The sequence below is a fragment of the Oculina patagonica genome, chromosome 7 (genome assembly GCF_052425735.1).
Source record: "Oculina patagonica isolate OP01 chromosome 7, crgOcupat, whole genome shotgun sequence".
Classification (NCBI taxonomy): domain Eukaryota; kingdom Metazoa; phylum Cnidaria; class Anthozoa; order Scleractinia; family Oculinidae; genus Oculina; species Oculina patagonica.
Window position 1 is genome coordinate 12,173,294 of NC_135764.1, and position 27,143 is coordinate 12,200,436.

The window sequence follows — 27,143 nt, forward strand, 5'->3', positions numbered from 1 at the left end:
CTGTTTAGTTAATAATTTTATTGCTGTAAGCATGTTTTATGTCAAAACAATGACTTCAGATTCTCGAGCACTCCTCCAGTGATACTAATACACTCATTTTTAACCCCTATAAAAAGATCATAAATACCGGTAACCGAAAATATCAACGAAAATAACTCAATACCCATCCCACAGGGTTGAGGGTTTAATTTCTCTTGAATAAAATTGTTTTTATTGCTTGTGTTTTGTGGAGTTTGAGATCAGTAGACGTCAAAAAGGAAGAACAAAAAAAATATAAACAGATAATCGTGCTGAAAAGTTGTAAATTAAACTAAATCGACTAAAATCCCGTCCCTCTGGGCGCAGACCTGTTTGAGCCCGCGATATCAGCTTCCTTAGCAACCGCATGTTGACGACGAGACATTCGCGTTCCAGAACAGAAGTAATCATTATAAATTAGATTCTTCATCAATATCAGAAACTTCCACTGATATTCTTAACAACAATCAACTATTAGATATGTATCTCAAGGGTTAAAGTGACTTGTTTGGTTTCAACACAATGGCAACGGCAGTCAACGCTTCTCTTCCTCGACCGCCTTTCGGCACATTTCGCCTGCATCTTTCAGAGGACCCCATCGCATTGGAACAAAGATTTCGCCGTCAACAAGCGGCCGGGAAATTTCCGGCGACGTTCACCACTTACGACATACCATCATTTCAAGAGAAAGACGAAGCATTCTTCCGTAGATTTGCCGAAAAGGGTGAACGTAGAGCCGACGCTCCGAGGCGAAGCGACACTCCGGTTGTAGACCCAACAAGTGGTTTTACTTCGGTCGGCGCCGATGCAGAAGACGGAAATTACAAGCAAATAGAACCTCTTGTGAATAAAGATCACCGACCGCAGTCGTCTACACCGTATGGCAGACCAATTGTTTCGCCTATTCCGGATTTGAGGGCACAGAACGCTCCGTGGGAAACAAAAACTAGAGGTAAATTTATAGCTCCCCACAGTGTCGAAGTGTGCCCAGGTTAATTGTTTGTCAATTGTCTGCATTTGAGTTGAATCTTGGGACGTTGTTCTGATTTTGGTATACATTAGAACACGCACATGGAAAGAAAGGATGTGTTAATGGCGTCGTAATTTTATGTTTTTATTACATTAAGAAGTAAAGGAAAACTCGTGGGGATACTGTTCATAAGTTGTCAACTTTTTGTGGTCGCGTTACTGATGCGTGACGAAAAGAAATGCTGCTAATGTTGTCACGCTGTCTCGGCGTCAACACAGACGGGCCAATGAAGAAATCAAGAAGTCTTCGATTTTTCCTTTGATTTTTTTTCTGCCTTTCATTGTATTTTCGCCATTTTCCTTGTAAAACAACAAAACATCATTGGATTAAGTTACTAAATTTTCATTTCTTGTAGAATTGGATCAACTTCTACAAAATCCAAGTCAGTTTCCAGGATCCAGAGAAGCAAAGGAACTTTCACAGAAGGTTAACCTGCATACTTTGAAGCATTTTTAAGTATCACTTTATTGTTTTCCAAAAGTAAATGTAATTAATAAATAAAATACAAATGATCTTTGCAGGCTCCTGCCAGTGAACTGTTGAAGAACAAAGAATGGAGAGATGCTGTGGCAACCAGGGCATTCTATACATCAGAAACTCAAAAGTATGCACAGTTAATTTCTTTCTTTTTCATTTGTTTAGAAATAGTGCATGTGGAACATGCATTAGTGGCTGATCTTAAATGCAGACTAAAGGCCTCCCGCGCCAACACGACAAACATTGTTTGGTGACCACATGATGACGAACGTGTCCCGCAATGTTGATCAACAGGAAAGCCGCGGACGGGAGACGCCCGACGCGACGTCGTGTTGTCTGTCGATGTCGCCCCCCCGCCCCGTCGAGACGCAGCCGCCACCAGACGAGGATCCCCTCCCCCCGCCCCGCCGCCCGAGGGGGGGGGGCGGGGGCGCGGCGGACGCCCGTTGGACGCCGGGCATGGCACCGGGACCCTTCCCGTTTGGACAGGCCTTAAGAGTTAATTTAATAATCACATGAGTGCAAATTTCTTCTACAAAAATTGAATTCTGGACAACTCATTAATTGTTAAGATGCTTGGCAAAACTTTTTATTCTCCAAGTTTGAAGATTGTCGCTGAGCTAGAAAGCGTTCAATTACGCTTTTAATTTTTCTATACAATTGTCTATAATTATTTCCTGCGAACCACATCAATTGCGCAGAAAAAAATATAGACAAATGTATGGGAAATTAAAAACGTAAGTTCTGAACACTTTCTAGCCCAGCTGCATCCTTCAAATTCGGCGAATAAAAACTTTTGCCTAGTATCTTAACTTTATATTTCATAAGTTGTCCAGAATTTAATTTTTGTAGAAGATATTTGCCATCGGACTCCTATACAAACACTGTAATTTCTACCCGCTTTGCCTATTGGCCAAGATGGCATCATCAAAAACCGTGATAAGGACTACAGTACTGTTCAGACGATCAAATTTTCAGTCCCTTTGAGTTGGGAGCAATTTACAGAGCACAAACCTTTGACACAATGCATTTATGCACCTGCTGCTTCTTGCGAGTAATATATTATTCCATAAAAAACGCTTCAGAGACACTCGGGAGAAACAAGACATGTCTCTAGAGAAAATATGACACACATCTTGCCAGAAACGAGACAAGGTCACTGTGGTAAACTTACATTTGAGTGGTACTGTACATGTATGTAGGCTAAACATCTATCTTGATACAGTGACTGTCACAAATACATCCATGTTGTTTAATTTTCTTTGTACGTATTAATTAGGTTATACAGTGGAGCTGACTGGAGTTCAAGAATTCGTCCATCTGCCCCACCACCATGCACCACAGTTGAGCTGCAGCCAGACATGGTGTCATACAGATTTGCTACAAAACGATATGCTCCCACTCCTGAACTTTGGCAGGTATATTCATATAAACTGCAGTCAACACTCTCTAAACCGGACCCTGTTTGGACCGGCTCCAGTAGCTACAGTAAAAATGATCACTGAAAAATTGCAGGGACAGGACCAACACAAGGTGTCCCTCTTAAAGAGGCGCCCGCTAAGAAAGTGTTGACTGTAATCTCAGCGCAAAGAGTTGTTTGCTCGTTTCACATGTACATGTATACATACATGTATCTTTAGCCAGCTTTGAATCAGGCTGCACTCACGTGCACATTGCTTGCCTTTTATGCCCCATTTGGAAGCCTGTTTGGAGGCTATTATATATATGTAATGACCTTTTGTAACTACATGCAGCAAGCTCCAAAGAAATTGTGTTTGCATCATGGGTGTTAAAGATTTTGTGGATTGTATTCCAATTTAGCTTCACACAAATGAACTTACAGTAAGTTAATAACTTTGAAAATATTGGGGTTTGAAATTTAATCCATCCCCTGCAGGAATATATATTTTGTCAGTGCAGTAGCTAGGATATTTCAAGATAATTTGTTTATCAATGCAGCTAATTATTTTAAATGACAATAATGGTATATTTTGTTACATGTTTTCTTTTTAATGTTTTTATTAGCAAATGGGTAGTAGACCACACAGCTGGGATTTTGTTCAGTCACGGAATGGGAATCATGTACATGGACCTATTGATTTGTAAGTGTTTAGTCAGCCTGTCATTGTTTCTATCCTTATCAAGCACCTCCAAATCAATTTTTACATTCAGATCATATCATTCTCAAGGTAGTCGAATGCAGCTGGCTGCTGGCCAAAATCACTGCCTACTTCATTACCTTGGCAGGCTACCCGGCTGGGCTTTATATTTCTTCTGATATTTAGAACAAGATAGCAAAATTAGCCACCAACTCCAACAAGAAAGCTACTTTTTCCAAAACATTGTCACAACCTGTATTCCAATCATCAAGAAATGGTGTCCACTTATAGTAATTATCAGATTGCATTGTTCCAGAAAATATCCATACCCCTCTCACAGAAGGTTGTTTAGTTTGAATCCCCCACCCATCTGGAAATTCCAATTGAGCCCCATACTTTCCTAGGTTTTGGCTTTTGAAAACCCCCACCCCCTTGGAATTTCCAATCACCTTCCATGAGGTGGGTATGGATATTTTCTAAACTACACATGATATACCACCTATTAATTAAGAGAGTTTATCCACTTATGTGAGGTTAAAAATGTGGTGTTTGTTACCTAAATGTTTGTAATTAGGACTAGTAGATGACTGCAGTGTAAGTGTCCACTTCTGGAAAGTGTCTGCAGTTAGCTGAGGTTTGCTTCAAATTTTTTTCAAGGAACATCCATATTACCCCTTAAACATGGGAGCTCACCAACCAGTACACCCTGCCCCCATGGATTGAGAGTGCTATATTTCAGTCAGTGTGACAATCGATATCTGTGGTCAGAAAAAAAATATATAATTGGTGCTAAAATGGAGAGATTAATTTAGCTGTTTAACACTTTAAATAACTGTTTTGGGAATTATTAAGCAGTAACTGACAGCTAAAATGACATACCACTGTAATCTGTATTTCAATCTACAGCTGCAGTCCAAGCAAAAAGACAGGGCACATACCAGGATACAGGTTTGTTTAATAGAATTGGTATATGATATACGTACATTACATGTATGTACATTATATGACTAAGTTTACAAGAGCATCAGTCAAAATACCCACTGTGCTGTGTCAATTTTTTGGGATACATACATACATGTACATATCATTGTACCTGCTGAGTGTATTACGTTTTACACACCCCTCACCCCTCCTCGTAGCAGCAATGTAATTAGGCTCCCAAGAATTCTTAGCACAGTCATCTTTATGCATAAAACCACAATCATTTTGAATGCATAATACATTACATACAAAGTCATGTAGATTACACGTACGTCGTTATAACTGACTTGCAAAAAATGATAACATTTCACGATACGTGTAAGGAGTGTTACAAATGTGCAAGGCGAGGCAGCGAGGTGAGGCAGGGGTAGAAATCCCTAATTCAAATAAAAAGGCCAACTGCAAGCTTCCTAAGCTAACTGGAGTGCCATTTAGGCTAACCGAAGTGCTATTTAGGCTAACCAGAATGGATCGCGTGCCATGCTGCCTCGCACTATGTGACGACCCGAAGATAAGGAAGAAAGCACTTCCTACCCCTACCCGCAATCCCGAAGTCATTTGACTACTTTTTACCCAAATCCTTGATGTGATTGATCTATTAAAAAACTGGCTTGTTTCATTTCTCTAGTGGGCATGCTCCTGGCTTTGGTGAAAGAGACCATCCGAGAAAAACTTTTACTCCTATTGCTGTAGTGCGGAATTCACAGCCAAGATATACAGACACAGCGAAGTAAGTTATATGCTAGAATGTACCATGAAAATTTAGTCTGACTGTGTTCATTCTCTACTATGCATTCTCTACTAAAAAGCCTTCAAATCCCGGGTGGCTACTCAAAAATAATTCCTACAGGAAAGCCCCACCCTGAGGTCCAAACCCTAATCCTTTTATAATATACATACACCATTTTTGACAGAAAGGCTAACCCTTTTATTTACCTTCACTAAAAAAAATGGTACTCCTTTCTCATACCTACACTGTAGGATACTGCATCTCTTTTTTTAACTTTTCACTTGAAAAACCAACTTCGTTCTCAGAATAACCAACCATTGGTGGGTCTGTTGACGATATTTTGAAAGGTCCTTTTTAAAACCTTTTTAAAAAGATAATACAGTCAAAGCTTTCTTAACGGACACTCTCGTAAGCGGACAGCTCTACTTACGGCCGCCTTGTTTGAAATCCCGTTAAACTCCCATAGAAACTCTGTAATTTGACATTCTCGTAAGCGGACATTCCCGTAAGCGGCCGCGGACACTTTCACAGATTACCTCTTAGACTTTTTCTTTGTTTTTTAGCTCCCATAAGCGGTCACCCCGAAGAAAATCCTACAAAAACCTCTGTTTTTTGTTTTTATCAATCAACTTCTCATTGCCGTTCGTCACAATGATTTAACAATAATCACAGTACCATATTTCAGTGCTTGTTTTGTCGTCATCCAAGTCCGTCCGGTAATTGTTAGCTGGGCAAGCTCCCGTAAGCGGCCATCTATCCCCTACACCTCTACTGGCCGCGTACGAGAACCATTCTCGTAAGCGGCCAGCTCCAGTTACGGACACTTTTTTCGCGTCCCGAGGGTGTCCGCTTACGAGAGCTTCGACTGTATAGTTTAAAGGGACAGTATGTCACGTATTTAAACTGATTTTTAGCCATCAAGATTTATATTTGTGTCGCAGAAAACCTTAAAATAGTAGTCCATATTTAATAAAAATTGCTATATCAGAGCACTGAAACTGTTATCGAGCATCTTTGGCTGTGGATGGAAACGGATTACAATTTGAAAAAGTTAGGCAAACGTTTTCAAATTGTTTCCGCGCGTCTTCGAAATATCGATATTTGTAGCCGTACAGTAGCTTGATTTCTATCCACAAATTGAGGTTATACATTCCTTTAGATGTTCAAAGATAGTTGCCCACCACTAATTTCAGAACAGTTTAGATCAAAAATCTGCGAAATCCCCGTGACATAGTCCGGCCCTTTAACCTACCCTTTTCATTACATGAAACCGTTTAATTTCTACCTTTTAAATGTTATGCTTTAAAAGAGCACACTTTTTTTAATTGGTCATTGTTGACCATTTAACGGCATCAAGTGTTACACTCTTATGTTTTTTAACATTTAAAACCAACTTATCTATACACAGATTCATGTCTATACATGTATTTTTTTTCCAGGCGTGGTAATATTCCTGGATACACTGGTTGTGTGTTGTTTACAGCGCATCATCCTACTCACAGTAAAGAACCACAACCAAAAGCATGTACAACTGCTAGAATACACAGGTATGGCGAGTTCCCATAAAAATGGAGAGTCGCGGTAATTCAACTTCGCGTTCTTCGATGTACATGTACATTCACAGGGAACAGCATTTCTCGTCTCCAATAGCCCGCGTTCCCGTGCGAGCGAAGTTCTTTCTGTCGCGCGCGAGCGAAGATTCTGCAAGCGTTCCCGTGCGAGCGAAGACCCCCTCCCCGCTTCTTTTCCTTTTTTTTGCTCTCGCCCCAATTCTCGCGCGGCCAGAATCTTTCGCTTTTCGCCAGAATCTACACAGAAACTTCGCTCGCACGGGAACGCTTGCTACGCAGGCTACGTCTCCAACACCTAACCGACCGATTTGGACGAACTTAATTTTAATTTTGAGACTTCTGGAAAATATACGATAGCTGCAATTTGTATCGACGTTACTGCACAGAAGTTCGTTAACCCAAGAAGACAATTGAAGGTTTTTTCCCGATAACTCGAACCACCCGCTAGCTGGGACCTCTTTTGATCCCCCTCACTCGGACCCCCAGTAACTCGAATCTCTTTTGATTTCCCTTGAAGGTTCAATCAAACGGAATTTAACTACAGTAGTCTGTAGAATTCCTATTTTTCGAACTTTCAAGGGAAACGAAAATTGGTTCGAGAAATCAGGCGGTAAAATTACACTGTGTTCTACTGAAGGAAGAAAAACAACTTTTGGTTTAAGTTATCGGGGGTTTCGAACTATCTGGATTCCACTGTTATTCGGATCGTGATATCTTTTAGATTGCGTTGTACCATCTTTTTATCTTCATGTACCAGGCCAAACGTCGAACTTCACATGAGTCGTACCTAATGCAAATGACCAAAAACAACAGGTTTTGCTCATTTGGATTAGGTTCGACTCATATGAAGTTGAACGTTTGGCCCGCGCCTTAAGCGACAAAGAGACAAATTGAACTATCAAACTTGTACAAAAATTATTTACAACCCCTTTACCAAATGGTTTGTTTCTTTTTCTCTTGCAGGGAGCTCAAAGTGCCATCAAAAGTTCAGCTATCGCCATTCAGACACAGAGGACCCATGTCCAAGATGGTGACGCTTACTCGTCCATTCAATCCATTTAACAAAGTTTAGCTGAACTTTTAGAAGTCCAAAGGAACAAGTTCTGTTCCTGTGTGTGTTCAAATCGATTTTGTGAGAGTGCGAAGTTGTACGTATATTAATTTTTTTTTCGACAGAGAAAAGAATTTTCTGATGGCAGAGTCGAGAAAGGTTAAGGTTAGGGTTAGGAAGCATGTCGCCTATGGTAAAAGACCGCGAGAAAAAGCGTAATGCTACTTTTGTGTTTGAGTGTCCTGAAAATCGTAAGCGCACTTACAAGGGGTACTGTCCTTAAAAGGCAGCAAATACCCTTATGACGAAATGAGCGGCCTATGCGTCTACTATGCATGACGTGTACAATAGCTTGTGAGCAGGTTCTACTGAGGAAGGCAGAAGGAACTTGCTTTACTTTGCGGCACCTTCCTTCTTTCCCTACTTAGAACCATTGTTCACAAGCTATGTGTACACTGAAAGCAGTTGTTAACATAAAATCAACGGAATAACGTAAACTTATCTCAGCCACAAAATTAAGTGGATTCTTTGTCGTGCCAAGCTAGTAGAGAATTCTACATAGGCCTACTTAGTAGATCTCAGTACTACACTTAGTAGGAAGGTTGTTGATGCAAAGCCCATAGTTCAGCGATGAATGTTACTGAGTGTTCTTCGTTAATTGCACTAAGTAGTTTACCAACCGTTCTCAAGGAGCGAACTGGTAGGACGAGGAATCTGCAAAGAAACTTCTCTTGCACTGTAGGTTTTTTTGGGATCGAGTTCTTTCTCAAAATAATATAATATGTATTAAGATTATTTTTGACGTCGCAATTTTATTATTTTTGTTACTAAAAATGTTTGTTTTTGTTTTGTTGTGGGCTAAGGTTTGGTATTAAAAAAGAACATCTCTTTTTAGGTCTAAGTTAGTATGAATCTAATTCTGCGTTGCTTTACAAAGTAACTCAGACAACCCAAACCCTTACTTGGGTTGTCTTGTAACACTAGATGTAGAAAAGCGTGGTGTGACGATATTCATCGAACCGCTTTTCTTCCAGATTCTCAGGAATGATGTGGTCTTTTTGTCTATTATTATTTTGGCTGATTCAAGGATTTATCGGTGTTTCGAGCCTTTCCTTTAAAACAGATAACAGGTTTTATGCGGATGCGTCTTTACTGTGCGTGACTGACCACGGCTGCCAAAAAACAAAGAAAAAAAAATACCCGTAACTCTAGTGTAGGCTTATTTGTACATTTAACTTTTGTAAATAGCACGAACAGTTTTTACAAAATAATATTTATTAATATAACGGAATCGGGCATTGAAAGCTCTTTTTTATTCTAATAAACTTTGTCAACCACTTTCAAAATGTCTCGTTTCTTTGTCTATACACATGGGACTGTCCTAAACTCCTCTTATCTCTCGATATCCCCAGAGCTTCATGGGAGTTATTTTTGTCGGTATAATTTATTTTTCGTTGCCTTGCGATCTGTGGTTGGGAGGGAAAAAGAAAAGGAAAACGCACATACATTGCATTGGTTTGACTCATTTTGGTTTATTTTATTGCAATTCTTTTATGTGCTATTTTACAGTTCTCCGACTGAGTGAATATAAATCATATCTACTTTAAATATTAACTCTAAGAATAGATCGTCCTTTGAAGCTACTGGTAGTTTACATTTTCGACTGGCGAAAGCATTACACTAAAACAATTTTTCACCTAGTGGCTGCCAACTGTAATGCTTTTGCAATCGATTTTTTATCGGTGGGTACCTTATTTGGTACAAACGTCACTCAAAGTGATCTGCCCAATCACAGCACACAAATGATTATTTTCCCGCCAATGAGGACATGGTCTGGCTTGCATGCATTTGCACGAGTTCTGATTGGCTTGTAAGTTATTTTTGTTGGCAAAATGTGAGTACATTCAGACAGTATCAAGACAGAATATTTTAGTTGATGATTTTCTTTCTTCTTTTCGCACGTGCACTAACTATTACAAAAACAGCTTTACGTACAGTGGCGCCATCTTGTGGAACAGTCTTCCTATTAACGTAAGACAAGCAGAGTCCCTTGGGCAATTTAAAAAACTAATTGAACGAGTACTCTAGGGCACGGCATTCGTGGAAAGCAGCTTTTTATATTTGTACATATATTTTTATATTTCCCTTCTTTCTTGTATATATATTATAATTAGATTTTTGTATTGTAAGCTGATGAATTTGACCGTGTTTTAAATAAAGATTATCCATCCATCCATCCATCCGTGTGCTTGTGTCTTCGGAATTACACTGTTCAAATTCATTACGGGTCGGTTTCCACCCTTGTCCTCCTTTCGCAAATAAAAGGTAAACCTACTGAGCATCTATTGTCGTTCCAGGCATGGTTCCATTGCCCGCCATAAAAGAACCCATTCAATACCTCTACACAGTTTTCAACTACATTGTTTGGTTCACTTGGATACCAATGACTAAAAGACAATCCTGAGCCATCTTCCCATTTCCAATCCCGAGGAGAGCTTCCATAATCATTCAGTCCAATCCACGCTCTGTACGTATCTGGAACGACTGCTCTGCTAACAAAATCGTTTTCTTCAGCAGTATGAAGTATCACCAAACTTCCGTTCATCTCCCTGCAATGTGAACTTGCATCGGACCAGCTCAGCGCTTCACTGAAGTACTTATAACATGAGGAGTCGAAGTGCTTCCAATCTTGGTCTACGCCACACACCAAAACTTTCATTAAAAAATAAAAATAAATAAATAAATAGCTAGATAAATTTATATTAACGGGATAACAATAATTAATTAAAAGCACACTTTCTTTGTCCGTTTTATTTGCTGGTGGGGTCTGTTTCTTTTTTTGGTTTCATTTTGTTTTGTTTTGTTTTGTAATCGTTGTTGTTGTTATTGGTGTTGTTTCTCCTGTAAAATTGTTAAAAAGCAAGACTGATCAAATTTGCCCCGATAAGAATGAGAAAGCCTGGAAAACACTGTCGGTTTTTCGTCAGTTCAACCGTTGACTCCATTCCCCCGGTGCCTGAATTTGGATCTTCGCCCGTTTGTTGTCATGACAACAGGCCATGTTTAATGCTGCTGAATCCGGCTTGTTTGAAAAAGTCATGGTTAACAAATTATATTACAGTACTAAACTATAATTTTCTTAGCCTACGTTGCAGACGAGCACAGAAACGTTTCTTTATGGCGGCTAGAAGCGCAAGCCTCAATAAAATTTCGTATAAAGGGAGAACTGTGTTTTGCTGTTGCTGTTTCAACACGGCATCGTAATAAAAACAACTTTTTGCAAATAGCTTCCGTGTAATTTTATATATTTTTTGGACTAAAAACCTTGTCTTTGAGCGGTTAGAAATACAAGCTTCGATCTATAGCAGAATCTTTGCCGAAGCCAGTGTCTACATTTTTCCTCATTATCTTTTAATTTTGCGTAGAGAAGGCATTATGCTATACAGCTGATTCGAGAAAGGTTGTCGGATAAAAGCACAAAAGTGCACGGCGCGACTAGACCGAAAGGTGGTTTGGGTTTTTACTTGAATTTTGCATATTGGCTTAGAGGAAATGTACAAGTTTCTATTTTTGCACGTACGTCTCACATGAATTAAGGAATGACTCTTGTATTTATGCGATGTTTTGGTCATTTCTGCTATATGCGGTCTTTTTCTTAAACACTTGGCTTCTAATAGTGTGTTTAGATGGGAAATCAAACTTTCTGATGATTGGCTCAGCTTTAAGTGGTCACGTGACTGACCACGCCCTAAAATGTATTGATCGTGACCAGTTAAGTTACGAGATGTCAACGTACTAGTAATCTATCGGTTTTTCTCTCAAAACCTTTACTTCACCTTGCCGTACGTCGTTCTAAACGGGGATTCTGAAAAACGTTTAATTTTTCTTCGTTATTTCTTATTTTTACCTAGTCCCAGTCCCTCTCCAAAGGAAAGACGTTGTAATTAAGACAAAAGAAATAAATTTGTAAATCCCCGTTTAGATCACTAAACTTAATGGTAACAGCCATTCGTAGAAATCAAAATTAGTCAATCATTATATCTGCAAGTTCTCGTAAATTTGGATTGAAATTTATATAAACAATTGGGTGTGGTATGTCACGTGACTAAGTAGCAAAGTTTATAAATCCGAAAAATGAAATATTTTATAAAAATACTTCATCCTATGCAATTTTTTAAGCGGTAGCTCCAATATATTTTAAATTAGACCACCCCCTCCAAAAATTAGTGGGACTCTTTCCTTAATTCAGTTGACGTGAAGATTTTGTTTTTCCTCTCAGACCGGGCCTTTTCTGTAGCTAACTTTTACTGTCGCATGTCTTTGGGTTTGAAAATTCTTCTAAAATTCACCGTGGCTAACATTTCCTTGTTTCCACCTGTCTGACGAGAAAGAAAACAGGCAAATTCGCGTTTTTCATGTCGCCATCTTATCAATATTCAGCACGTGCAGTAGCTTTCAACTTCTACCCATTCTACCTTTCGGTTTGGTCGCGTGCACTTTTGTGCATTCTTTCCGACAACCTTTCTCGAATTAGCTGTATACGAATTAAATCCAGAAGTTTACAGGGACCATGTCATGGCCGAGCTTAGTCTATTTTATTATGTTTTGCCAAATACTCGCTATGAACCGAAATGACAAAACCGTAGCTTCATCACAAACAAATAAAATTAAAACTTACAAAAAAACGAGGTTATCGAGAGATTAGTTTTGAAAACTGTTCAACCCAACAGTTTTCAAAAATCCATATCACAGTCCGCTTTAAAAAGTTTTCAGTTTTTGGCCATCCTTACCTTCTTTTGTATTTGTTGTTTTTGAAAGGTTTCTTCACTGTTTAATTTCAAGTGGGCATTTTGACATTTCGTTTAATTTGGTGGACAATTCAATTTTTTGTGTCTGAATTTTACCAATTTCCTCGAAACAGTTCCTTTGAAGAGCTTATGAAACTTATTAATCGGCAAAAGTTCTGAGTAGCTAAGCGCTAACATGTTATTACATTTACGGTATGTACATTCTCTGTAAAAGTTTAAGATTTTTTAAGCCCGCGTTACACATAGTCAGGTACACAGGAGCTAGCCCAAAATGTGATACCCACGGGCATTTTTGTCTGATTTTTGGCAACATAGCTATTTTTACTAATTCGAGTACGCTGTTTTCGAAAATCATTGTTGCCAAGCTCAATTCTTGAGTTAAGATGATGTTCTGGGGCATTTAATTATGACGTCATTGTCCAAATAAGGACTTTTCTTTTCTTTAGTTTAATAGATCCAGAAATTCTTTCAAGGCGTTATTAGTGTACTGTTCAGATGATTCTAAAAAATGTCTCACAGGTTTTACGCTGTTTCAGTGAATATCGAGCCGTCCAGTGACAATTGACCACTCCCTTTTATATAAAATTCGAATTCTTCCTATCGCGGGTATAGTTTTGACATTTTGTTGAAAAACGAAGGTGATTTTTGTAATAACAAAAAGTTACAATTGAAATAAGAAAGAAAAATGTTGTTGTCATGCCACGCTGCAGCTACGAGCTAGAAAGCATCAAGAACGACGTCATGATAATGCCCATATCCGTATCGAGTTTTCCCTCGTTTCAGCGTTTCGTTTTAGCTTTATCGTAGCGAAAAAATGGACATAACATCATTGTTGTTACAACTAGAGATAAAACTTTATTGTTTCTCTTGTATATTGCTGAATTTATGTCATTTCACAATGCACTTTGTATGTCACCTGCTGCTAATGGTGACTTTCGTTGAATGCATGTAAAATTAACGCATTCAAAATAACAGGACGTTGCTCCTTACTTTCACGTTTTAATCTGTCTACAATTATTGTTAATCGATATTGTAAATATGGTTAATAAATGTTCTAACTTTTTAAAAACATTGAACTAATATTGCTTTTTATACAAGCGTCTTTAAAGCGTTTTAGCCCAGGTTGATGCAGAAAATAGTGTCAGTCTTGCTGCATCCACACAGCCCAGTGCACACGACATGTGACTTTCTGCATTTACAGTGAAGAGTCGCGCGGCCACTTGTCAGATCGCATGAAATCATCTTCAGAGAATTCTTTGGGTTTGGATCTAGTGTCGGACAGAGACCAGTAGATCTTCTGCTAGCGTCCAGCCTGTCTTCTCTGGGTACGGAATCACCGGTTTCTGAATGTGTGCCTGGCACCACACCGCGGTTTGGTAGTGGCACCTCTTCAAGTGCTGCTTGAATGCGTTGCTAGTCGGTGATAGCTTTTCTTGGCTACTGAATTTGCCAAGTAGAACAACAAGATCCAAGTCCAATGAGTCCTTCGATGTCAGCATGTCATGCCAGCATGTCAGAGTGCTTCGTGACAACCCACGCAGTCTAAAATTAAATTAAGTTAAATTTCCACAGATGAACAAGTTCCTGTCACAGCCGGTGATGGCATGAAATGGTAACAATGCACTTGACGAGTTACGAGGAAGATTTGCTGAGACCTCCTGCAGTGGTACGTACGTTTGCTTTTGTAAAGTTCCTAAAGTGTACTTCTTTTCCGTTCGCCTGGTGTGGTTCATGTTTGCTAGAGACAATGGCACTGGCATTAGCTCATGGTGCAATATCGCTTGCATGTTTATCTCGCGCCTGGCTTCATATGCCGTCACTAGTCAACATACATGTAAGATACTCAGGTTCGCATGCAGAATCTTTTTGTTCTCAGAGATATAGTTGCAGCACTTTTAACTTCATAAAGGCTTGCAACGGTAGGCGGATTATTCTTGCGAATTGGGTCACAGAAGTTTTCTTCAGCCACTTCTTCCCGCTTCCTTTCTTCTATACTATCTGAACGTGGTAGCCTCCGTTACACGAATCTTTCAAGCTGGGTCTGTCCCAAAGAACGAGCTTTGACAAGATACTATTCAATTCCTAGATTCGCAAGATCTTTTGTGGCAATGTTCTGCGGTGTCCCATTTGTCTGTGACGAGAACACCGTATATTTTTGTAGTGTAGAATGTAGAGCCTTCTCTGCTACATTATCTTGGTTCTGTCTCTCCTTGACACTCTCTTTGTGAATGAAGCGGTCGTAGTGGTATATCTCAAACACAGCTTATATTTGCGCAGTAATTCGGTTGCAAATTTTTATAAATACAAGAATCGCATTCGTTTTTCAACAGAATGTCAAAACTATACCCTCGATAATTTGAATTTTATATAAGAGGGCGTGGTCAATTGTCACTCAGTTTGGCTGATATTCATAGAAACAGCGTAAAAACTGTCAGAAAGTCTTAGAATCATATTTACAGTACACTAATAACGCCTTGAAAGAATTTCTGGATCTATTAAGCTTAAAATTGCTAAAGAAAAGAAAAGTCCTTATTTGGACAATGACGTCATAATTAAATGCCCCAGAACATCATCTTAACTCAAGAATTGAGCTTGGCAACAGTGATTTTCGAAATCAGCGTACTAGATTTAGTAAAAATAGCTATGTTGCCAAAAATCAGACAAAAATGCCCGTGGGTGTCACATTTTGGGCTAGCTCCTGTGTACCTGACTAACAAAAGTTATTCAATACATTGTACGCAAATGTTTTGGAACAGCTGAAATGGTCATAGTTGATATTTTTTGTATAGTTATCTTTTTCAATCAGAAATTGAAGATATTATGGTAACTAGGCAAATATTGTACACGAAGATGCGCCTAAAGTATACCTTTTCTCCTGTTTTTTTTTTTCTTCTTATTTTTAAGTTAATTTAATTTTCTTAACCTGAAAAACCAAAATAACTTACACTCTTCGCAGTCATCCCCAGTATAATCTTCCGTGCAGTTACAGCTGTAGTCATCTGTTTCATAAAGCGCTTGGCATGTGCCCCCGTGTTGGCATGGAAACCTTTCACAAGGACTCTGTGCAAAAAATTAGCCCAACAAGGTTTAGCTTCCAAAACAGCCAGTTTTAATGTTCATTCAAAAACTCATTAATAATTCGTTAAGAAAATACAAAGGAAATTAATGTTTAATGACTGTCTTTATATCTGATAATATATAGATTTAGGCAAGCCTAAAAGCGGATCTCCCCATTTATTTAATTTTCACTGGAGCTTACAATGTTTTCATTCTAGTGAATAAGCGGCCAAAGTACTAATGTTTATGGCGGTTTATAGGTTCAAGACAAATTTAAATAGCTCACGGTTAAACCGAATGTCAGCAGTACGACAGAAATAATAATCTTAAAGCGGGGCAAAATCATTACTCATGGCACGAAAAATTACTTTAGAGTACAGTAAATTATCTGCTTTCTAGCAATAGAAAATAGTTTCGCGATCCTGTTATAGTTTCGCAGCAGTTTAGTAGACTCCACAATATCTATTACATTGATATAGAATATATTCAACGTGCATTTTCAGAGTCTGTCGGATTAGCTCAATCGGTAAGGTGCCAGTCTGCGGATCCGGAGGTCGTGAGTTCAAATTCCAGAGGGTCAAGTTTTTTTTTTTCTTTTTTCCTTTTTCTTTTTTCTTTTTTTTTTACCCTGTAGCAATAAAATGGTTTGTTTATTCTATCAACCCGATTTAGCTTTCGAATGCTCCTTTATGTACGATGCTGGCCTTACAAATAGACACGAAAGTCATCGATCGATTATGGCTCTCAATGTCCACTTTTTTTTGGCGGTCGATTACTTTCTACACGTAATTTTCAGGCACATTTTGTTTCATTGCTTCTTGTTTTTCTTTTCAAACCTCTTTAAATTTTAAAGGCCGCCTTTATACGGCCGCCTTTATACGGCCTTCTTGCTTCACTATTTCTACCATCAAACTATGGCGGCCATCTTGCGCGACTCCGTACGCCGTACGTACGCGCCCGCGAACCATGCCGCTATCCATGTTGACCATGAAAACTCATTTCCATAGTGTTCCTTCTTTCATACCATTTGCCTGTCTATGGGGCTCCGCACAAGGCGCCTTCGGCGCCTTGCGAGCTCCGCTAAAAACACGGCTTAATTTTATGTCCAATATTCTTGGCAAAAATAATCCAAAATCTAAATATCAGCGCAAGACTGAAAAGATCTACATCAAAGGTTTTAGTAGCCTGCGTTGCAGACGAACAAAACCCCGGTATAGTGCGTCTGCGAATTAGAGCGCAAAAGCTTGTTCCGGCCCCCCGCGTGTTACCAGGGATTTCTATAATAACCTCTGATTGGCTTTTGAATAGGGCCGTTCTTTCGTGCGTCGTAATTGGTCGAGTGCATCATGAGAAACCATAGTTACGCTTTCGACGAAGACCAGATACAAAACAAACTTGGCGGCGATCACGGCAGATCGGACCAGATCGGTGAGAATTAGCGTTTGAAGCGGTAAAAAAGCAGCCGGTTCGAACTATCTCATAAAAAAAGAAAACAACGATAACGACAACAAGCATACACAATTGACAAGCAAAAAGGTCATGGTGTAATGTTGAATAATCTACATTTGCCTTGTGGTGAAAGAATGTCACACAACGAACATCCGTCATCCGTGATTAGAAGCAACACACCTTGCAACACAATAAACAGCCGGACCAGGCATTACAAATGCAGAATGCAAGTAGTCGACATCTTCACGAAACATTTAGGACCAGAGGGAATATTTCAAAAGCTCAAAACATATCTTGCAAATATGAATGTTCCAAGACTAACCGCGATAGTAATTACATATGACAAATGTAAAACAGAGGTGTCAAAATATCCGGGAAAAATATACAGACGGAAAGCCGTGCAGACCAATGTCTTATGGCTCTACTCAACTTTAAACGCCTCCAAATAATACAACTGACAGCATATCGTGCCCTATCTAAACAAGTGAAAAGCGAAATAGATTGGATGACCAATTCCAATACAGAACGGCACAAATTTATGACAAGAACGTTTTACTGTATCTGGTATCTGGTATTCATCGAACACGTAACTATGGTTTCGCGAGATCCACTCAACCAATTACGGCGCACGAAAGAACGGCCCTATTCAAAAGCCAATCAGAGGTTATTATAGAAATCCCTGGTAACACACGGGGGGCCGGAACAAGCTTTTGTGCTCTAATTCGCAGACGCACTATACCGGGGTTTTGTTCGTCTGCAACGCAGGCTAAGGTTTTAGAAGCCGTTCAATAAACTCGCAGTTCGTGGTTTATCAAGTCTAAAACACTCGGCTGCGCCTCGTGTTTTAAACTCGATAAAGCACTCCTGCTCGTTTATTAAACGTTACATATTGACTATTGGAGTTCGACACCCCGAATATTCCTTCATAATTTAGTCTGGGCCTAAAAAAATTAAAGTTACCAACTTACCGAAATGCTGTAGTGATTTTGCAAAAAAAAAAGCTCATCTTCAGTGTAATCGCTTAAAAGCAAAAGTTATAACTCAACTCATTGATCGGAAATGCGGATACTATCTACAATCAGTAATTGTAAAGCAAGCGACTGAAAAAGGGATGCATATATTTCGCTTACGTCATTGTGGGTGGTTTGTTAATGTAAATTCATATAACGAAAAATTACTGAATCTTCTAGATTTTTCCCAGTCCCAAAAGTTTGAAATAGAAACTGGTTAAATATACCGGCTGTTGACAATAATTTCGAGGTAGGACTTCGCAGATGAAACTCACTGGTACAAAATCAGTAAATAAAGCTTGACCTTATTGATGCGATTTTCATTAAAATTTCAACTTCATTCAGTTTTTATAAGAAAAAATAAACTGTTTATTTTGAACTACTGAGAGGACAATTTTTAAAAAGTATAAACATTAGTTTTAGTTATCTGTAACAGATGGCTTTTTAATACACTAGTCGCAGGGGAAAACATAACATATCGAAAGATCTAGAAGTCCTGGAAGCTGTGTAGTCACTCGATCGCTATTATTGTGTTAGAGACAAAAGGACTTAAAAACACAGTAATGAATAAAGTCGGTACACACTAGGCGACAAGTTGCAGCGACAGGTCTCTGCGACAAGTTGCTCCGTGTGTAGTGCTTCAAAACAAGTCGCTGCGACAAGGCGCTTTTTCGGTGAACACGCAGCGAATTTGGAAGAGGGAGAATGTGAACTAGTTTTCCAATTCAATACATGACGCTCTCTCATTGGTTATTTTTTTTTGTCGCAGCGACTTGTCGCAAGAAGGTGTACACAAGCTGCGACAACGTTGCTGTCGCTTATTTTGTCGTTGCGATTGATCGCAGCGACAAAGATTGTCCCAAAAATGCACCATGTTACACGAGGCAACATGTTGCAGCGACTTGTCGCCGCCTAGTATGTCCCGACCTTAAGTCTCACTGAAACATAAGCTAAATAGAATCAGGCTCAATTTCCGCCGCTCTCTCGAGTCCGATGTTTGTTCCTTCCCGAGTAGAGTCTTTTTGTAGAGGAACGCGGGCTTATTTTCTGAGCAGCGGCTGCATGATAATCTTGCCTAAATAGAATGGGATAAAGACGATAAAGATATAATTAACCACAAATAGCTTCAAATGAAAACGTCAAACCGGCATATTTTAATGCTGTCAAACATTTTGATCTATTTTTTAATGATTTTATCTGCATTTTTTTTTATTGAAAGACACAAACAAGTTACATTAGATTACATTACAGTGAGAAGCACTACTTACAACCATTACTTGCGTGACTTAACCCTCGGACGTAATGATGATGATGATAATGTATTTATCAGAGACACTACAAGCAAATTCATACCCCCACCATCGTACAAGGAAGGGGGGAGGGGTGGATGGAACCCCCTCCCCAGAGTTTTCGTTCTATTAAGGCACAGCGAAATTATTTTGCACTGAGTAGAAAGCCCGTCGCTTACACTACAAGAAGACATTAGTTTGTTGGCTTTGCCGTCATATGAGGTCACGTGACGTCATTAGAGCCGCCATCTTGGATCCGCCATCTTGGATTTCAGATTTTTCTTAGAAAGTCACAAAATAACGGAAATTGATGCAAAATCAAGCCAGAATGCTTATGGAATGTAAAAATTAACATATCGTTGGATTCTGTTTCAAAAAACTGGGAAAAATAAAGAAAAATATTAAAAATGACGATTTTTTGATGATGTTACCATGGCAACGTCAAATATCAAGGGCACATGGTTGACATATCAAAATTTCCGCAAAGGATGAATGAATGCAATGTAGCTACTGAAAGTTTCAGCATTATAGAGTAAATCCTCCTTTCAAAATTTTGGAAAAACCTTACGGAGGGGTGGCATCCACCCCCCCCCCCCCCCTTGTACGTCCGAGGGTTAACTACATCACTTACATTACAGTGCTTACACAAGGGCACTACTTACAATAAAACTCTTCAATTACTCTACTTACAATACTCTGCTCTGACAATACGGTACTTAGATTAATTACACTTGGTGCCAATAATTACATTTTTCTTCACGAAAACAATTTACCGTAACGATAACAAAATTGAACTTACATCTAAGATTGAATATACTTGTCCAGAAAAAAAAAAACGAAGGAGCTAAGATAAGTTACAGAATTTTACCCCATAAAGACAAATTTAAAATAGTTGCAGTAATTTGTTGTTGGCTGTGAAACTTTGTTTTAATATTTGTAGATGGTTCTGAAGGCGAAGGAGGAAGCTTTCAAAACATAGTTTGCCGTCGCATGAGCTTGTTGAGAAGATGTGGTATTTTGCAATAAGGAGAGTGACATTAAGTGCCTGCTTGTTTTGAATATTGTCATGCAATCCGTATAGGACGGTCATTTTGTTAAAGAAATAACTGACTTGTGTAGATTTAAAAAAACACCAGTTGGTGAATTTTCCCCAGAAAGCTTTAGTTTCAGAACAGTGGAAGAGCAAGTGGTTTATAGTTTGTTCTTCGGTTTTGCAGAATGTGCATGCAGCACTTTCAGTAATTCCGGCTCAAAAGAGGCTTGATTTAGTTGGTAAGATGTGGTGAATTATATTATACTGATAAATTCAGAATCTCTGGTTAACGCAAACGGTAGAGTGTACACTTGCTGGATATTTTCTTTGGGGAAACCATAATTTAAAATTCTGATTTCTGATGTTGGTGGATTCACTTGGTTGATTAAAAGAGGAGAAGGCGGTTCGGGTTGACGAGAGGTCCAGCGGGGGGATTACATTTTGCGGTAAATTGAATTGATTTATTGATAACTTCTTCCATTTGGCTGGGATATCCGAGATGGCGCCACAGTAAAATGTGAAAGGAATGTTAATGTCGAACTTCCGTGAGGGTTCGTAAGAAGGTTTAATTCGGATCATCTGAGCTTTGAACATGGTTTTGTTAAATATCGGTGTCCGTTAACTAGGATGCAGCTATTATTACAAATAATCTTATTTTGAATGTGGGATTCGTTTGAAAATTTGTCGGTGTTATATTCTTGCCAATATTTGAGAGGTATGTGGTAAAAAATTGGTAGTTTATCTAGGCGTAGGTACTTGATGTCGTATGACATTCTGTTAAAAGGTAGAGACCGACATAGTGCGCAGCTGCGAGTTCTGGGATAACCTTCCAGACTGCGTCGACGTTTTCAGTAATTCGTTTAATCCAAGCAATTTTGAGAGCTTTATCCATGAGTTTAAAAAATCCATCATCTTTAGACCTCCTTGCTTTATGCTACTGATAATGGTCTTTCTATTTATTTTTGTTGGCTTTCCTTCCCATATATAATTGAATGTTAATTTGTTAATTTTTTTCACGTAAAACTCAGGGATTTCTAACACAGAGGTGTTGTAAATCAGCTTCGATAAACCTAGAGTCTTAACTATTTTTATCCTACCATGCAGAGTAAGTTTCCTTCTTTTCCATCCGTTGAGTGTTTTTTCTAAATTACGGATTTCTCACCGAAATTCAAATAATTTGCTTCATCGGTTTTGTAGGAAAAGGAAACACCGAAGGCTTGGATCGGTTCTTGAGACCATCTGAAGTTGTATGATGTATCCGTTTTGTTTCTCCTAGCCACATTGCCTCTATTTTGCTTGTATTGATTTCTAGACCGAAGGTGTGTTTAAATATACGTAGCAGTTTGAGTAGGTTTGGCTACTGAGACTTGATCGTTAACAAACAAACAACGTGTCGTCTGCAAATTGCGTAAGTTTAATGATTTTGCCGACGTTGATGCCTTTGATGGACTCGTTATCTTTCAAGGCTCTTGCAAGAGGTTCAATGCCAATCACGAAAAGGCTTACTAGCAGTACATTACTTAACCCTCGAGCGTACAAGCAAACTCACACTGGCGCCACCGTCGTACAAGGGGTTTTCGTTCCGCTAAGGCGCAGCGAAATTATTTTGCACTGAGAAGAAAGCGCGTAGCTTACTCTACAAGGTGACATAATTTTTGCTGCCTGTGACGTCATAAGAGCCGCCATCTTGGATCCCCCCCCCCCCACCTTGTACGTCCGAGGGTTAAAGGGACACTGTCATGGGCTTAAAGACGTATGGAAACTTACAAATAGTGGTCCAGTTTTTTAAAAATTACTATGCCAGTGTACTGAACTAATGTCCTAAAAATCAAAGTTTGTGGACTGTAAAACTTACGTCCCTTATAAAAGAATGCTTCAAAGTAGACAATTATGAGATTACAAAGAGAAATGTCTTTTTACAAAATTTGTCCGCCATCTTGGATTTAACGTTTACAATTGATATTTCACTCAAATTAGTATTTAATAAACGTAATATTGTCTAATGTGATACACTCTTTCTAAATTAAGTGACACTGTATAAATACAAATGCAATCAAAAACATAAATATTAGATATTGATTAAAAACCCCCAAAGTGTAAATTTCGTAAAACATAGCTGTTAGAAACCGGTTGCCACGGAAACGTCAAAGTCAAAATGTTGCCAGAACAATTTAAGTAAAAGTCGCCAAGTTTGGTGGTTATAGCTTTGATTTGATACACATTATCAAAGTTGGAGCGGGCCATAAAAGTCCCCCCGGTCTGAATAGGGTTAAAACTAACATTTTTGGATACTTAACGCACTATTTAAGTTTGATTACTATAGCGTGAGTACTTTTGTAAAAACATGTTGAAGGGTCACTCGATCTGACCACTTTCCACCCCCTCATTCCCCAGGTTTACCAGCAAAAGAAAAGCCTAGGCTTAATATAGTAAATAAATGTTGTGGTTCAATTTTTCAATTTTACCTTTGGTACAATTTAGTATTTTCATTGTTCTGGTGTATGATAATATATGAAAGCAAAACAAGGGAAATACCAAATCGTACAAAGGGTAGAATTGAACCACAACATATACAATCAGTTGTTTTCCATACGAGCTTTCTTCTTACAAATGAACGGAAAGGGATCTGAGCACCATTGATCGTTCCACTGATTTGTCCACAGGTGGCCTCTATGCAAGCCATTTCCAAGTTCAACACACCTTTGACCGATGCCGTTTGGTTGTCCACTGAACCATTGCTCAAATGTGAGCTTGGAACCATCCAGCCATTTAAAGATATGCTCAGTCTCTAGGTCACTTAATCCAATCCAGGCTATGAACGATTCTGGAGCGACATTAGTGGGCATAAAGTCGTTTTCGTCGCGAGAATGAAAAACCGCCAACATTGCGCCTTCCTGCTCGCACTTTGCTTTGGCACTTTGCCAGTTTAAGGGCTGCGAGTAGTATTTGAAACAGGAAGAGTTGAAAAACTTCCAGTCTTGATCCTGGCCACAATGCAAAACTGGAATGTTAAGACAAAGATTTCTTGTTAATGTTTATTTGAAACATCAAATATGTTCGATGAGTTGCAATGGGTTGTTATCAAACTGTCCGTAACATGCGGAGGAACATGATACAGCGACCTGTTACAACAACATGTACACTGATTGGGGTGTTGGATGGTCTTTGCGAGTATGCGAGCACAACGTTTTTCTTTACGAGCACGAGGGTTGACAAAAGTTAGCCTTGTGAACAACGAGCACCTTTCAAAAAGCTATTTCCACTAAAAACCGAGCATGCGAGCACGAGCAAACGAATACCCACTAAAATGTTGCGAGCATTTCGAGCAGAAACCTTATTTTGAGAGCACTGCAAAATTTTGAGGGACCATTTATGACCCCTAAAACTTAGCGGGGATATGCTGCAGCAACCTGTCCCCTCGTGTGTGTTGACACTTTTGAGAGGGCCGTACGTCATTCTCGACCCCAGAGCTATTTGTCTTTTGCACGTGACTGACGACGACATTCATGCGCAAAAGAGAAGAGCTCTGGGTCGAGAATGGGCCGTACGTGAGGCTACATGTCTCGCCTGTTTTTTTTTTTTTTTTTCGTATGTGTGTGTATACTACGCATGTCTTGATTTTGGCCCTGTTACATCTTGTTGTGGCATGCCCCTGCATCATGTTCCATCATGTTTCATCAGTTGGGGGCCTAGGTAGCCTGCGAGCAGGCTCTCTATTAGGGGCCTAGGTGGAAAGGAATTTTATTAACTGCCATCCATCACCGGACACCGCAAAGATACCAGGTTTTTATTACAGTATTAGATTTCACTTTCACTATCGCTTCCATAGCAGTTACATCAATTTCGCCAGATTGTTTCAGGATATTGTCAGGGAAGATGGCAAAGGGGTTTTATCATTTTTTCTCTTGATGTCGTCTATTCTTGTCTCGTCTGATGTGCAAATAAACATCTCTCTAGATTGTTCAAAGACAAGTTATGTTGTTAAGGGTGAAGAATTGCGCAGAAATTTAACCGCTAGATTTTCAAAACATGTTTTAACACAATAGTTGCTATTAAAGGAACGAACTTACTAGTAGTCAAATTTATTCTGTTATTCACTCCTGCTGTTATTATTTGCATGACAATCAACAAAGAACTCATTCATTAGAAATTAAGGGGGCCATTAAGGTTGGCGGCACCAAGGGATAAGTATTAACAAAACACGAGACTCAGAGACCTTTCGGATAAGTATTAATAGAACCATTGCCACAAAACTGCCGCTTATCGGAATTTTAACAAAAAAAACAAATAATATTAAAGAATAGTTACACTTTTCGCAGTTTTTTCCACCGTAGTCCTCAGTACAGTTGCAGCGGTAGTCATTCTTCTCATAAAGCGCTCGGCAGTTTCCACCATGTAGACACGGAAAACTTTCACAAGGACTCTGTGGATTACAAAAAAATCCTTCGTCAGCTAGGGAACTATAAAGTTTCACGTTTAAATCTCTAATTCACAGAAATACTCTTTACCACGATACAGCAAAGCTTAACTTGGTTTAGCTTTTGAAAGGGGTTTTGCATTACACCCGCTTTTAGTGTTACATGCATAGCTACACTGAGGAGCTATCTTTCTAGTTTCTACATTCATCTTTCGACATCACCTTTCGACAGCGTCTTTCGCCGTGCTGTCTGAAATGAGCCAATCAAAACCGATGCAGATTCATGCAAATGAGTTCACAAGGTCAGAAGGTCATGCTAGTAGGCTGTGATTGGCGGATTAATTCGATCCGTGTCGTTTGTTAAGCACGTCGAAAGATGGATGTCGACAGAAAGCCTCTATGCACTAACACTAAAAGCGGGTGTTAATATCGACTTTTAGAGTTCAAAACTGCGAGAATTCGTTCCTCTTATAGAACAAAAACGGCTGAAAAAACTCGAAATAATAATAAAAATAAAAAACCCACACGCACAAAAACAATAAACAGCTCACCAAGATGCTGAAGTGATGAAAGCTTGAACTCTGTTGAAAGCTTCCAGAAGAATTGTATTTGTCTGAAGAAAGCAGTTCACACAGCACTTTTCCATCATCTCTTAAAGTCACTCCAAAGTTCGTTGAGAAACATTGTCGATTTTTTACACATTTCAGCAAACAGTGTTTCACAGTTTCCACATACGCTGTCTCGATCAATTTGTCATCAAGAGCATGGAATAAATGATCTTTAAACATCGCAAACTGAAGCCGTTTATCTGGGCTACGCTGAAGAAATGGTTCGTTTGAGAAAACGATCACAATTAAAATGCAAAATATGAAGAAAGAAGCGAAGTTAAACTTCCACAAAGTCATGGCGGTATAAAATTTAGAACTTCGCTCGAGCGCATCTCAGTAGTGTCTGAATACTACGAGAAATGAATTATTTCTAACCGAGCAAGGAAACATATACGATTTATTTTAAATAATGCAAGGTCAGTTTAAAAGCACACAAGCTGTGTAAAGAAATCCTCATTAATTAAAAAGTTACGCTTAATTGCTTCGGCATTGAAATCCTACAGAGAAACCGTACTTACTGGACGTAAGACGCTTTGATGCTCAGGTATTGTTTAATTTTCACTATCATGTTGTTTGATTTCTAATAACACAGATTAGTAAGAAATTTTAAATTACGGTATTAATTCTCGGGTCAATTTTATTTACCAAAAATGAGATATTTGGTGAACATAACTGAATAATGTTAGTTAGGCTTTAAGTACCATAAAAACAAAATCTTATATCTGTTTTTCATTCGAAGGTAAAAAACGTTTTTGGTTTTTCTATGTTTCATTAAACATAATGATGGCAGCTCTCAAGCTGTTGGGCCTCCTATGAAGCACGGGAGAGTGGGAGAGTTTGGAGAGTCCGTCCTGCAGTAAGCAACCACGACGTAAATTTTTGCAAATGTTGTTCAGCTTGTCGAAAAAGCTTTCAAAGTTGAAATTATTAGACTTGAAACGTTTTGCTTGACGATAGAATGTCTAGAATATGCAGTGAAGGAATTCGTAGTCGTAACTAACCACGTGAACTGCAGTGCCGAATCAAAAGTGGAAAACGTAACTGAATAAAACTAAGTAAACCACTTGCGAACTCCGTTTAATTTGCCTCTGTTTTGAGAGTCCTGGTGCAAAACTTTTCCTATGAAAAGAAGCTCTACGCACAAATTGTTTTTGTGCAAATCAAACACTTTTATCATCACATGGAAGGGTTTGCACCTGTCTTCGTTTTAAAAACAAGACAAAAGAAGCTCGGAAATGCGTTCGAGCCTAGTGACCCATCTGACCGGAGTAGGGGGGAGGGGGGAAGAAACGAGGTCTGGTACCGAGTAGCGATGCTCTCACAACTTGCAACGCAATCTCGAGCCCAGAGTCCATCTAGTCGGTCAGCGGTATGGGATGGACTCTGGGAAACTGGAATCGATCAGATCAATTTCAGGTCGATTTCAGGAAGAACCTTGGTCTTCCGTTTTTTATTGCGCATTCTCGTAGTTCCAAGCGGAAGTAAATTTCCCAGAACGGAAGTAAATCGAGAAAG

General features: G+C 39.1%; 2 protein-coding genes across 2 annotated transcripts; one reads left to right on the forward strand and one right to left on the reverse strand.

Moving 5' to 3' along the window:
- Nucleotides 1–387: 387 nt before the first annotated feature.
- On the forward strand, nt 388–9,303 carry LOC144659697 (protein SPMIP7-like). Its single transcript, XM_078520188.1, has 9 exons — nt 388–970; nt 1,404–1,474; nt 1,570–1,652; nt 2,805–2,943; nt 3,551–3,627; nt 4,531–4,572; nt 5,234–5,335; nt 6,775–6,882; nt 7,870–9,303. Exons 1-9 carry the CDS (start codon nt 541–543, stop codon nt 7,976–7,978), a joined length of 1,161 nt encoding a protein of 386 aa, XP_078376314.1. The 5' UTR covers nt 388–540; the 3' UTR covers nt 7,979–9,303.
- Nucleotides 9,304–9,351: 48 nt separating this feature from the next.
- Nucleotides 9,352–25,808, reverse strand: LOC144659211 (neurocan core protein-like). The gene is made up of 3 exons (XM_078519644.1): nt 25,572–25,808; nt 15,711–15,825; nt 9,352–10,669 (listed from the first exon to the last, which is right to left on the reverse strand). The coding sequence occupies exons 1-3, from the start codon at nt 25,806–25,808 to the stop codon at nt 10,239–10,241; spliced, it is 783 nt and encodes a 260-aa protein (XP_078375770.1). The 3' UTR covers nt 9,352–10,238.
- Nucleotides 25,809–27,143: the final 1,335 nt, after the last annotated feature.

Bases quoted from the DNA above. Each gene is read 5' to 3' on its own strand.
- LOC144659697 (XM_078520188.1), top strand. From the start codon at position 541: ATGGCAACGGCAGTCAACGCTTCTCTTCCTCGACCGCCTTTCGGCACA. The intron at 5,336-6,774 runs GTAAGTTATATG...TTTTTTTTCCAG, and splicing joins AGATATACAGACACAGCGAA to GCGTGGTAATATTCCTGGAT. The intron at 6,883-7,869 runs GTATGGCGAGTT...TTTCTCTTGCAG, and splicing joins ACAACTGCTAGAATACACAG to GGAGCTCAAAGTGCCATCAA.
- LOC144659211 (XM_078519644.1), bottom strand. From the start codon at position 25,808: ATGTTTAAAGATCATTTATTCCATGCTCTTGATGACAAATTGATCGAG. The intron at 15,826-25,571 runs GTGAGCTGTTTA...TTTTTTGCACAG, and splicing joins TTCATCACTTCAGCATCTTG to AGTCCTTGTGAAAGGTTTCC. The intron at 10,670-15,710 runs GTAAGTTATTTT...TTTTAATGAAAG, and splicing joins TGGGGATGACTGCGAAGAGT to TTTTGGTGTGTGGCGTAGAC.